Here is a 13,343-nt window from a genome sequence, read left to right as displayed (position 1 = left end):
CTGATGGGCCATCACGACAAGGGTATGCATGTATAATATGATGTTAATTCCACTACAGAAGTGATTGATGATCACTAAACTTAGGTCGAGAAAAAGTGAATATATCGATATCAGTATTTGTTATCAGCCAGATGAGTTGTTATTTATCAGCATATCAGATATCAACAAAAAATCCATTATTATGCATCCATTGTCATTTTCACAAGGGAGACCTTTTACACATACTTACATTAAAAAATCGTTTCAAGTCTCAATAACAGTAATAAAATGTTTGTTCACTCAAAGATAAGCCTTCTATTTTTTTCTTTAAGGGTCATTCTGACTGATATTAATAATTCTGTAAAACCATAATACTGAGACATTTATTGTACCATGAAAATCTCATACTGTTGCATCCCTAGAAAGTACTGAGCATATGATTAGATAAATGAGACCTGGATTATACTGCTGGAGCTGTGTGAGAGTTTGTAAACAGATGTTTTGATATAGTTTTGTTGTGAAATGTGGACTCCCCTGACTTAAATTGATCAAGAATTGTCTGTGTTTTTGGATTCTTCATTTATGGAGGTGTGTGAGAAAAAGTTTTCTTTATGAACTCAGTGTAAGTGGCAATTAATGTAGAAATGGTCATGTGGGGGTTGAAGTATTCCTTTAATCTAGAGTGCATATTTTTCATCAGACATCCCAGGAACAGACTCAGCATGTCCTTTCTTCCAGCCAGTTCCTCTGTCAGCTCAGAATAACAGCCGAGCAGCAGGAGCAGTGTTGTTCTAAAACTGGAGCAACACTCAGCAATTTAGCAGCACTTAACAGACAGTCACAGAAGGGATCACAAAATACATGATGGCTCAGCACTAAAGTAGATTTTCTGCAAGATGTCATTCCCACTCATTTAAGTTGTTTCCTACTGTATACTGTAGAGGGCGCTACTTAATAAAACCGATCTAAACTCTGCCAAATTCAGCCATTACTGCAACTCTGTTGTGTGTATCTGTCAAGTAAACTACTGTAAAAATGACTACTTCCGTTTACTCCTTTGAAAACAAAGGTATATTCGGCCAAGGCTACGTCCAGTTGCCTGTTTGAGCCATTAATGCTTTTTATTTTGAAGACAGATTCTTGTTACATCCGGTATCCTGTCTCTAATTGTGACAAACTTAACTACTGTCTTTCGGCATCATCCAAACATTAGCTTGTTGGGTAGCATTTAGCTAACGTTAGCCAAACTCTTCGGGAAAATAGAGCCCTTCGCTAAGCTAATCTATGAGTCGCAAAAGAAACCATAGCTTCGCTGAAACGAGCCTGTCTCCTGAACTCCACGGCGCGTTCATGGAGCCTCCCGGGTCAGCGAACCGAGCCGACGGTGATTTCCTGGAGCTGGAGCCCGACGAGGAGCTGCTCTGCTCGGTCAGCGACATCACCGAGCACCTCGGCAGAAACATCACCGTGGTGCTGGAGACAGCGCTTTCTGAGATCCGCAAAATGGTCAGCATCAGGATAAGAGTCCTGAAAATGGAGCTACGCGAGAAAAGCGAGGAAATAGAGGTGCTAAAGGCGAGACTAGAGACAGTTCAGAGGGATGGTAGGGACCCTTTCCCCGGCGTTCCCACCATGGAGCCGTCTGCAGATGCTGGCTTCAAGAAACATGACTTCAGCTCCGGCAACAAACACAATAGTATCGATCCCAGGAGAGCCAAGGCTGTCATGCCTGGTGTGAAGAAGGAGAATATAGATGCTATTTGCGACTATCTGATGAAAGACAAGAACTCGAGAGGGTGTGCTGAAATGGACGGAGACCAGAGTAGCCAAGCCAGCGGCGACAGGGAGGCTCGCCAAGATCCGGACCCGCAATCCCTCAACCTGTGGTCAGACAGCGGCATGGCTGGCTCCGGGCCCGGGCACGGAGACTCCGAGTCTACCACAGATGACCTTTTCAGTATGCTCCCCTCTGGCAGTAAACGGATGTATGACTACGAATGGATAGCACCAATGGAGTATTCTTCAGACCTGAAAGGTAACCACACAGGTGTGTGTGTGTGTGTGTGTGCGTGTGTGAGTGACATGCACTGTGTAAAGCTATGGGGTTCATTACTGCCAGCAAAACTGATAATAAGTAAGAATGATAACAAATAGAAATACTTTTGCCAAGTGGTATTGTAGATAATAAGTCAAAAGTTTGACATTCTAAGATAAAATTTTGAGTAAGTCAAAAAAGGGGGAATGTTGGTGCACTGGTTAGCACTGTCACCCCACAGTGCTTGGTTCTGGATTTGAACTTGCCAGCTGCAACCTTTCTGGTTCCCCTTTTCAACCAAATTATGTCTGGCCAGTTGCACAAAATGCCCCAAGTTTTTCCCCTAAGTATTACACTTTTTAGGCTTAATTTTGTCTCAGCTGAGGGACTTACTTGAGGGTATTGCACAGAATTCCTTAAAAAAGTTTCCTAAGTTATTTATGCCATTAAAAGAAATACTGTACAGTTTCCATGGAGACTGTTTGCTTGCACACGTTCTAGTGATACCTGTTATCGCCTCACCTGTTATTGTCTCACAGGGTAGGTCTATAAATAGTGAAGAAAAGAAGATAAGAAAAGAAAATTGTTCAGAGGAGGAAAATGTCAATAATTCCGGACAAAGATAGTAAAATAACGCACACGCAAAATAAATGCATCATAAACTGAGGGCATTGCACATTGCACAGTGGAAGTAAACAGTAGTAGAAACTAGGGTTGCAACGGTATTCGATATTCATCGTACGATTAACTGTATCAGAAAGTATCGTGGTTTCATGGTATAGCAATATACGGTATTACACAATTATAATAATTATTATCAAATAAAAAAACAGTTAAAGGAATGAAAACAAAGTTGTTTTTTTTGGTTGAACAAAGACTTTATTATTATAACTTAAACTGAAGCCATTTTTTCATTGAAGTATGTGTCTCCCTTTTTAAAATAAATAAAATATAGGCTAGTTGAGATTGTTTTGTCTGGTTGCATTTTATTTTTGAATTACCATAGATGAGCAAATGTACAAGAAATGATAACCATCAATTTTCATACCATGATATACCTCAAAACAGGTACTAATGCAACCCTAGTAGCAAGATGACATCTTGCATTAGCCTACCTGCGTATTTTTGTTCTGTTAATACAGATATTTGGTTTTATCCAATCATGGACCAACAATTAGTGAAACCACTGCACGCTCTCTTTTTCTGATGATTTCTCACTTACTGTCTCTGTTGTTGCCTTCTCCATCTTCTCTTTCCAACTTGTAGAATAGGACATGGCCACTGAAATTGTCACAGCTTGCACTTCACGTTGAGCAAAACCTGCTGTATTAAGTTTTAGCTGGGAACTATGGACAGGGTAAAAAAATTATACAGCGTTGTATCGTGACATTTTGTGTAGCAATATTGTATTGATACACAGATGCCAAGTATCGAACTTCTATTATATACATTATTATTTTTTTGTAAATACAACTTTTGGTACTAGAATAATAAAATTAATTGCTTTTTCAGTCCACTAGATGGTGCTGATGTTAGTGGCATTTGGCAGGAAATTAAAAAAAAGAATAGATAGAGGGACCGGAGAAAGAAATCAGAAATGCACTGTCAATGTTTAGATCAAACTTCTGGACTTATTTTGGGGTTTTTAACACTGAAGGAAAGGAGGACTTGGATATGACACATGCGATTTTCAAGTAGTGATATATGACAATAAAATACAAATGTACATGGGGGCTCACGTCACGCTTCATCCAGACATAGCGTTTAGCTGCTAATGCTAAGCCCGCTTTGCAGAAAAATCAATCAACACTGGACACACTTAGCTTAAAAAAACTACCATCCAACTCTGAGAGAGCTCAGAAAACAACACAGTCCATCACCTACTTCATGTGCAAAGATCTGCGTCCATACAGTGTTGTTGAAAACAAAGTCTTTTGTTACATGCTAAAACACAGGAACCCAGGTATGTTACTCTGCCCCGACATTTTTTAACCGACACAGCTGTACCCAAGCTCTACAAAGAACGGAAGAATAAAGTTGAGGAATCTTTGAGTACAGCAGGTACATAGATACATAGATTTTATGATGGTGTTGGTCAGTTTGTCTTTTTTTTTCCCAGTCATGAAGGATCCCGATTGTGAGAGCAACCTGACCGGTGAGACAGAGGATGATGATGAGGATGAGTTGTCGAGGAGGGAGGGAGGTGGACTGGAGCAGGCCCAGGCCCCGCTCTCACACGTCCAGCCCTCTGAGTTCTCCATGGAGCCCCAGAGCTCTCCAGGGGAGGGAGGGAGTCCACTGGAGGGCAGCACAGACAGGCCTGTGGCAGGTGGGTAAGACTGGGGAGAAGGAAAAGGAATGATTGGGAGAATTACAAACACAGGACAGACTGTGCAATAAACTTTAAAGATAAATTGATAAATGTTGGTGTAAGCTGGAACAGGTTCAGTGATGGTCACAACAGGTCATGAAGCCAGTGTCATGTATCAGCTGTAAGCTTCAAAGCTGCACTAAGGCTCACCCTAATATTAATATCAACACTGTTTGGATATGCTGAAAACTATATCCTTTTTTACAACACAGTAACCATTACCCTGCACTTTTATTCATGTATTGTGCCATCATTTTCAACTTGCACCTCCCTTTATTCTACATGCATATATTTTTTCCCAGTTTCAATTTAGATTAGCAAGACTGTAGAATGAGAGCGCAGGACTATTGTATGTTCTGTGGTTCTGATTGGTTGTTTTATTGATTTTTGTTTGTTCCACAAATCATGTTCAGCATCAGCATGGATAGTAACTAAGGGTGTCGTCAGTTTCAGATTATTTTGCTTTTGATAGCCCAACACCCATGAAGCACCCACTCACTGGTTAATCTTTTCAGAAAAAAAGGCAAAATGGTGTGAAATACAAGAGGTCATTCCTGTTAGGCCAGCACTCTATTGACTTAGTGAGCTTTAGTACCGCATTTAAAAGCGCTATCCACTTAGAGGTGCTGAAATTTCAATGTTTTGTGATGTAAATGTTTTGCCTTTTATTTTGTTTTCTGTTGGCTTTGCTAAACGACAGCCAGCTAGCTGTGTAAACATTCGGAAAACATAGTGCCCACTGTCCACCCTTTGGTCCCCATTGGTTAGATAAGGTTAGCCTTGGCCGCTCTGCACTGTGCACCAGGTAAATATTCTTGACCGTTAAGTGATTACTGGTTAACATCTCTAATAGTAACCTTGAAATACTTTTCAACTTAATATTATGTATACGGTTTATTTATTTACCTAGTTTACTGTACTTCTTTGGCACAAGCATTTTTTTTCAGGGATTCAGTTCTATCTCATCTTATAATTTAATGAATATGAAATAACAACTTTAGAAAACTAGAACAAGCATAATTTGTGAATAAGTGTCAGCAGTTCTGTCTTTAAAAATCTAACTTTGTCTTTGGAAAGAAATTCTGTAATTTTACAGAAGACAGTTCTGATGACAAAAATTACTTAAAATATAAAATTATGTTCTTTTTTATTACACAGCATTCATTCAGCAGCAGATGATGATGATTTCTTTAATTTGTATCTATTGTGACCTTTAAGTCACATGACTGACTGATTAACTGTATATACAAGTACCAAAAACAACCTCAGACACGGCCCTGATGAAAGCAAGATGGCTGACAGTGTATGTTGAATAAAGCATGGTGGACTGGCCAACAGTTGTCTGATACCGGTTGGACAGTTTGCTATCATTTAGGCATTAATGAAATGAAGTGTGTTTGTGGTTTCAGGCCAGCAGTTTCCCGGCCACACCTACATCTGCTCTCTGTGTGGAACCTTCTGCCCTGACTCTGTGTTCCTAGAGGAACATGTCAAACTGATACACTCAGACTCTGCTGGTGCCCAGGCTCTCCAGGCTCTGCAGTCCACCTGCTCAACTGCACCTGCCATGGGTGATGGCAGCAGTGACTCCAGGAGGGGCGGAGGGGTGCAGAACGAAGATGGCACAGGAGTAGGGGCTGGTTCGGGGCGGGGAGGGGGGCATGTGAAAAAGGAGATTAAAATCGAGGGGGGGTACGAGTGCGGGGACTGTGGCCGCCATTTTAACTACCTTGGCAATCTGCGACAGCACCAGCGTATCCACACTGGAGAGAAGCCCTTCATGTGTCCAGAGTGCGGGGAGAGGTTCCGCCACGCGGCCCGTTTAAAAAGCCACAGGCTGGTGCACAGCGGGGCCCAGAGCCCCTTCCCCTGCCCTCAGTGTGGTAAAGGTTTCTCAGTGCTATCAGGACTCAAGAGACACCAGCGGGTGCACACTGGCGAAAGCCCGTATGCCTGTCCACAATGCGGCAGGCGCTTTAAAGAGCTGGGGAACCTGTACACCCACCAGAGGATCCACAGTGGGGCCACGCCCTACTGCTGCCAGCAGTGTGGGCGCAGCTTCCGCCACCTGGGAACTTACAAGAGCCACCGCTGCACCCCCGCACAGTAACCTGCCCGGCTGCTACGCTTTCTAATACCTAGAAATTTCAAGTGTATGTCAAAGACAGGACATGGTGCTGACTCTAAAGTGTGTGTCTGTTGACACTGAGGGAGGTGCTGGTCATGTGGAGAACGGGGCTGGTATCCTGAGATGCTGCCCAAGCTTTCGTGTTATGTCACATTCATGACATTTCACATCTGCATCAGGCATCAAGAAAAGCTGCATCATTGAGTTTAAGTTCATTCTTGACCTCGGAAACAGTAGTTTGATAAAATGTAAACTCATCGTCTACATCGATTGCATCACATAGACTGCATCTGAAATTCCATATTAACATGCTGTTTAGTATGTATGTGAGGTTTTTTTTAGTATGTCTGAAACCTTAGTATGAAACCAGTAGTATGTGAATTGCATACTATTTCCAGTGAAACATTGCAGTATCTAAACACTGGAAACTAAGCCGGCATAAGTATCCCACAGTACAATGCGATATTGATATCAACATACATAACAGCAGACAGCCACCAAGGCAGCTCTGTAACAAATAATAAATACCTCTAACCTATAACTTTGGTCATGAGACCGGTGCCTGATGTGCAATTTAGGAAACACCATATGAAGTATTGTGGTAGGGATACCACTACAAATGAAAGACATATTACTTGATAATTGAGCTTTGTTATGGTTTGGGCTTTGGCGTGTGGCGTGGCTTCATGGATGTTGATCGTTCAATCCACCCCTTGAATCCAGACTGAAATATCTCAAACTGTTTGGATGATGTGCCATAAAATTCGTTACGTGCATTAACATTAGCTGTACTTGCTAAACATCTGCTTGTAGTGGGGCTTTGTATCGGCAGGAATCCAATATGTATTATGATACAGAAGTTACGATTGAATATATTGCTATTTTTATGCCTCATTATGTTTTCGGGTTGTTTGTAAGTCCGTCCGTCCTATTCTCGTGAACACGATATCTCAAGAATTCATTTATTAATTCATTTTCCATAACCACTTATCTTGTTAGGGGTCGCAGGGGGGCTGGAGCCTATTCCAGCCGACATTGGGTGAGAGGCAGGGTACACCCTGGACAGGTGGCCAGACTATCACAGAGCTGATACATAGGGACAGATAACCATTCACGCTCACATTCACACCCACAGCCAATTTAGAGTCATCCATCAACCTAAACTAGGTTGGATTAGATTAAGTTAGGTTTTCTCAAGAATGCCTTCAGGAAATTTCTTCACATATGACTTAAATGTCTATTTGGACTAAACGATAAACTGGTTTGATTTTGGTCAAGGTTACTGTGACCTGTGTCATTCTTGTGTATGCGATATTTTAAAGTCTGCTTGGCTTTAGAGATGATGAAGGAACTGATTAAAATTTGGTAGTCAAAGGTCAAGGTCACTGTAACCTTATGTCCGTGTTATTCTCATAAACACAATATTTCAAGATGTCCTCGAGCGAACTTCCACAATTTAGCACTTGGACCCAAGAATGAACTGATTAGAATTTGGTGGTCCAAGGTCAAGGTCACTGTGACCTCATAAAAAACATGTTTTTTGCCATTAAATAAGAATGCATATGCTGATTATGACAAAATTTCACAAAAATTACGGCAGCATCACTGCCTTGTGGGCATACAACCCCAAGGCTAAATTCTAGTTTTAAAATCTAATTTTAGGAAAACTTTTAGAGTAAAAACAACACACAACTATATCCAACTACAACAGAGGCATGTATATTTGTAGTTATCACAGTCCCTTAACATCCAACATCATAGCACTACATTTAAGGCAATCTGAGAAAAGGAATTAACATTAGCCTCTATCTGTCAAAAAAGAATAAGAGTGCTGTCAGGGTCCTTCAGGTAAACAAATTAAGAAAAAAAAAATGTAAACAATTAAAAATCAGTAGTGTTTTTAAAAAAATGATACATTATCACAAAACATAATATCAAACCTTTTTTTAAACCCCTACATTATAGCATTCTGATGTTAGCGTGCTAATGTACGCATCATCTGGCTATGCAGATGTCTGTTTGCCTGTTGCTTGCATTTGCTAACAGCACAAGTAATGTTGTCCCTACAGATGTGATGAAAAACCAAAAGCTCAGGAAGTTCATCAGACTTGCAAATGGCAATAGAGCTGAGGTGTACACAGGTTACCATGGTTACACTTGTCTCCAACTGACAGGAAGGCTCTTAGGGAGTGGCATGGTAATTACACCTCAGTGCATCCGAAAATATACTACTGTTTATGTACACAAAAGTATGAACAATGATGGTCAATGTTGTATACAACACATGGTGTAGTATACAAACATGTAGAGCATAGCATGTGATTTAGGACGCAGCAACTGACTCCTCATCACCAAGTGGAATTTGCTAAATTTTTGTCAAACTGTAGTAGTTCAAATTCTTTCATTTTCTGAGGACTTTAAAACTTCTTGTTTGTTGTAGTAGAAAATTAGCAAGTTTATTCTTGACCTAAAAACGAGTACAGAAACATCCATGACAACAGAGCAACCTCCATCCACTGATGGAGACTGCTCTGCTAGTAACCTTGGGCTTAGATTGTTCAGTTAAAAAGCCATCAGGCACCACATGGAGCATGTTAAGAGGTGACATTGTACTGGATGGCATCAGTGCAGAGGCTCATGAAAGGACTATCAGTAGTTTAGCATGTTTTAGCCCATTTACTATAATTTGTATGTTCTTTAAAGCAGTGGCTCTTAAACTTTTTTAATAATGCTCCCTTTTTGAAATATTTGTACAGCTCAGTACTCCCTGACCAGTGCAAAGATTGCATTGAAAACAGGAATATTGAATATAAAGTATCAAACTTTTACCCTTTTAAATTGAACTTTATTATGGTATAATTGTTTTAGGAATTAAGCATGACTGATACTTTTGAAATTAACATATTAAAAAAATCTTACCTACCCCTTGCAGAACTCCAGAGTACCCCTAAGGGTACCTATACTCTTTTATTTGAAAAACACTGCTTTAAAGGATCATTCCTGTTTATACAACATGGGTTTGTAGTATTGTCCATCATTTCTCTCAGTAATGATTTTGCACTAATTGACTCACTGTGCTCAAGTCCAATGGGGCAAGAAGCACAGCAGATGACCAGACAGGCTGGAGACAAACCCCCTGATCAGTCACATTTATTTAGACTAAAAGAGGATGGTAAACATCGGTAAAAATCTGTCACAGGTTACAGAGACACTCCTGCTTCAACTTTGACCTGCTGTACTTACTGTAGTTGTGTACACAGTATTTCAATGCAGTGAATTATTAGTGCTCACTCACCTTCATTTGACCTCCAAATAAAGTGTTTTAGATAATGTGGATATACTGTTGGCTACTTACTCAAGGTGTAAATAACCGTAATTATCCTGTAACATGTTTTCGGAAGCATATGGCAGCATATTTCAGCATGAAAATCACATTGATCAGACTTGAAAGGTGGTAATCAATCAAAGCAAACATGGCTAGAGGTAGGAGGGAGAAGAGTGTTCTGTTTGTTTATAAGAAAGTTCATGTATTTTCGGGGGGGGGGGGGGGGGGGGGTGAGATGAGATACAGCAGAGTTTGTCTAAAGAAAACTAAAACTGCACCAATATGGCAGCATTTTGGATTTGAAGCTGACGAAAGAGGTGTTCTAGCTGGCTGCAAACAACACGTTGTGCCATTTTGAGCTGAACCTTTGTTGGACGCCTTGCTTCTAGTTGTTTCCATTGCTCACTTTGAAAGCACCACCTTGGTATGTTGAAATAAGTAATTATCTGTACAGTAACTTCTTATTTCACTACAAAAAACAAAATAAGGGGGCAGCTTGCTGGAGGGAGATTGCCAGGGAGCTATAAATTTTTGGTAAACGACCATTGCTGTTAACAATCTACTTGCTGTTGGCTGTAGTCTATGGGTCTCATTCATGAAACGTTAGCAGAACAAATTTGTATGTAAACTGTTTACAGCAGGAAATATACGTCTATTTCAGCATTCATCAATATTTTAGTAACTAAAGTAGGTACTAACAAAATCTGCACCTTCTGAAGTGCCTGTGTAAATAAGGAATACACATAAATATTGCTTGTCATTATTAGAAATTACAAGTTTAATTTGTATTGTGCTCTGTTATGTTCACAATACATAGACACTTTTGAAACACATAAGTTAAACATGACAAAAGTTTAGAAATATAACATTTAGCTAAATTAGTTGGCAGTTAGCAGATACAAGCTTCAGAGTAGGTTTCTTAAAAATGTGAATGAGTTATTTAAATTGATTTAATACATGTGTTTTCTACATTTCTGGCATCCTGTTCCCACTTGATACAATCAAGAGAGAGAATTACACAAATGTGTCTTCTGTTTGAATGGCGAGACTGTGAGACCCACCTTACTGACCAAACACTAAACTATCAGTGATGGCTGTCAGAATGTAAAGTGATTTAACACTTAATATAACACGTACATGACCTGACCTTCTGAGTTTGCTGTTGGCTGGTCTAGTGGAGGCATGTTGCTGTCTCCATCAGGAATAATTTCTAAAAGAGACTGGGAAGAGCCTCCTGTTTCTGTTGTGGTATTTTTGTATGCGTTTATGGACACAGAGTTAATAGCACCTTTTACCTCCTTCCAGGCCTTTGATTTACCTGTCCCTGTCACACCACTACTAACAGAAGAAAATAAAATATCTTTTCTCAGCCCCACTTCACCTAAAATAACTTCAATCCTAGAGTCAGAAGTTTCTCTTTCTGTCTCTCTCTCTCTCTCTCTCTCTCTCTCTCTCTCTCTCTTTTATTGTTTGCTCCATGTTCACAGGTTGACAGGATGCACCTATCCATAGTAATTATCACCCCCATATATGGTGGTCACTGGCTGTTCATGGGTGGTGATATATGCTTATTGCTGACTGGTGGGCTGCCAATTTACGATTGGCTGGCATTTATGAACATACACACATAACTACGATCAAATCTGAGTTTCCCGCAACATTCATGAGTCTGATTTAGGTTTTTAGTACCAAGGTTTTTTATGTGCAGACCTATCACAGATTTACTAACTTTTCATAAATGAGACCCAGTGTCATTTACAGTACATATCACAATGTCAAACATGTGTTTTCTGTTTCTACCAGAAAGGGGTTTCTGGTAGAAAACCCTGTAGGAAAACTTCTCTCAGCTCCACATGATAGTCGGATGCTCGTTTGCTGTTAGGATGGGTTCCACTTGGTAGTGGCTGCCAAGTCAATGTGACAGCTGGTGATAATATTTGGTATACCTGTCCAGTTCAGTGTTTGGCTTCATATCAAACCAGGTTGAAAAAATTCTACAGCAGCCCAGTCCTGCTTCAAAGCTACAACAAAATGGTAGCACCTTTATAAATTTACTGTAACTGACATGAGTCACACCTGCATGTATACCTGCTATATGTGATAGAGCAAAATTCATATTTTAGCGGCCATTAAAGCCTACAGGGGTGGATGTTTGATTATACAACCACATAAAATCTAACATTTAGTGTCATCTACTGAGGTGTGTGACAGAGTGCTGTTCACATGTATCCAATGATGCAGCACTATGTAACAACTTTTATATGGGTTAAAAATCCATCATGGCACAGTAACTTAAAGTCAAACATGATGCTGACTGAATTACTTGTCTCAAATACATTTCAGTTCTCTGCAGTATTTAATGAATGGCTGCCAGGAAAAACAGGACTTAACTGTGGTACGAATGGAAGATGGTCAGGAGTGAGCCTTGAGTTTTGAGTTGACATGCTGATAGATATAATTAAAAAAAATATACTATGAATTCATGTCACAACTTTCATACTAATACACATGGTTTAAGCACAACAGGAATTCCTACACAGAGAGGAAATAAGATTAACATTAATCTTAGGGAGAGACTTTTATTTGTGAAATACAACAATGACAAAAGATCAAAGTCTTTGCAGTATGAATCCATTTATTAATTTGGCCTTAACTTGCTGATCCTCCAGAACACCCTGTTATCACCTCACTCTGTGGTGACAGATGGGGTAGTGGAACACCACCACCCACATGTGGACTGACTGTGTAACTACAACAAAAAAAGATGTTTGTGGTACTGTCTTTTATCATGTGTAGGAAATTTATCATTTAATTTTTAACCAGTGTAATGTATGTTACAGACTATATATTGGTTATTTTATACATTTGCTTGTATGACAACTAAACATTGTGTGATGACAGAAAAATAACCTTGAAGGAAAATAACATCAAGTGTCTGGTGTGTTGACTCAATTGATCCAATCCAGTGCAAAAAGTATTACAAAAATTGACTTCAAGCTTGTCTGTAAAAAGAGCTTTAGGTCTTGGCACTGTGTGGAAGACTAAAAAACGACAACACAACTGATGCAAACCTGTGAAATTGAAACACTAACCACTGACAATCTGCTTTCTAATAAATGGTTGTCTCAGTGTCATGAATTATTGTGTTTATTTAACACATACAGGTGGTGGAATGTAACTTATGTTCAGTATTTAAGTACAAAACTTAATCTTCATATAAGAATTTTCATTTTAAAGGCATGCCATAATTATATGATGTATCTTCTATGTTGTGATATGCTTTGTTTTAGTGTGTGTGTTGCTCAGAATTGCCTAATTTTGCCTAAAATTGCCTGGTCCTGACTGTTGCTGCACAGCAGCTATAATTATGAGATTAGTCTGCACTTTAACTGCATTGCCACATAAAAAAAAAAAAAAAATACTTTGACAAATGTATGGAAGCCAATGGATGCCTGAAATGGTGACAAACATCCAGAAATCTAAAACTGTTGATCAGACATATATG

The 13,343-nt window shown here is 39.7% G+C and overlaps 1 protein-coding gene across 2 annotated transcripts; it reads left to right on the top strand.

The window, feature by feature from the left end:
- The first annotated feature begins 141 nt into the window (after nt 1–141).
- znf16l (zinc finger protein 16 like) lies at nt 142–12,744 on the top strand. 2 transcript variants are annotated; one of them, XM_033652059.2, is made up of 3 exons: nt 142–2,014; nt 4,134–4,343; nt 5,795–12,744. In XM_033652059.2, exons 1-3 carry the CDS (start codon nt 1,264–1,266, stop codon nt 6,493–6,495), a joined length of 1,662 nt encoding a protein of 553 aa, XP_033507950.1. In that variant the 5' UTR covers nt 142–1,263; the 3' UTR covers nt 6,496–12,744. The 2 variants fall into 2 exon arrangements, with proteins under 2 accessions (XP_033507950.1, XP_078020264.1); XM_078164138.1 differs by having other exon boundaries at nt 142–2,026.
- The last annotated feature ends 599 nt before the right edge of the window (nt 12,745–13,343 follow it).

Source organism: Epinephelus lanceolatus, chromosome 22, assembly GCF_041903045.1.
Source record: "Epinephelus lanceolatus isolate andai-2023 chromosome 22, ASM4190304v1, whole genome shotgun sequence".
Classification (NCBI taxonomy): Eukaryota; Metazoa; Chordata; class Actinopteri; order Perciformes; family Serranidae; genus Epinephelus; species Epinephelus lanceolatus.
Note: the sequence above shows the minus strand (reverse complement) of the source record. Positions and strands in the feature narration are given on the sequence as shown.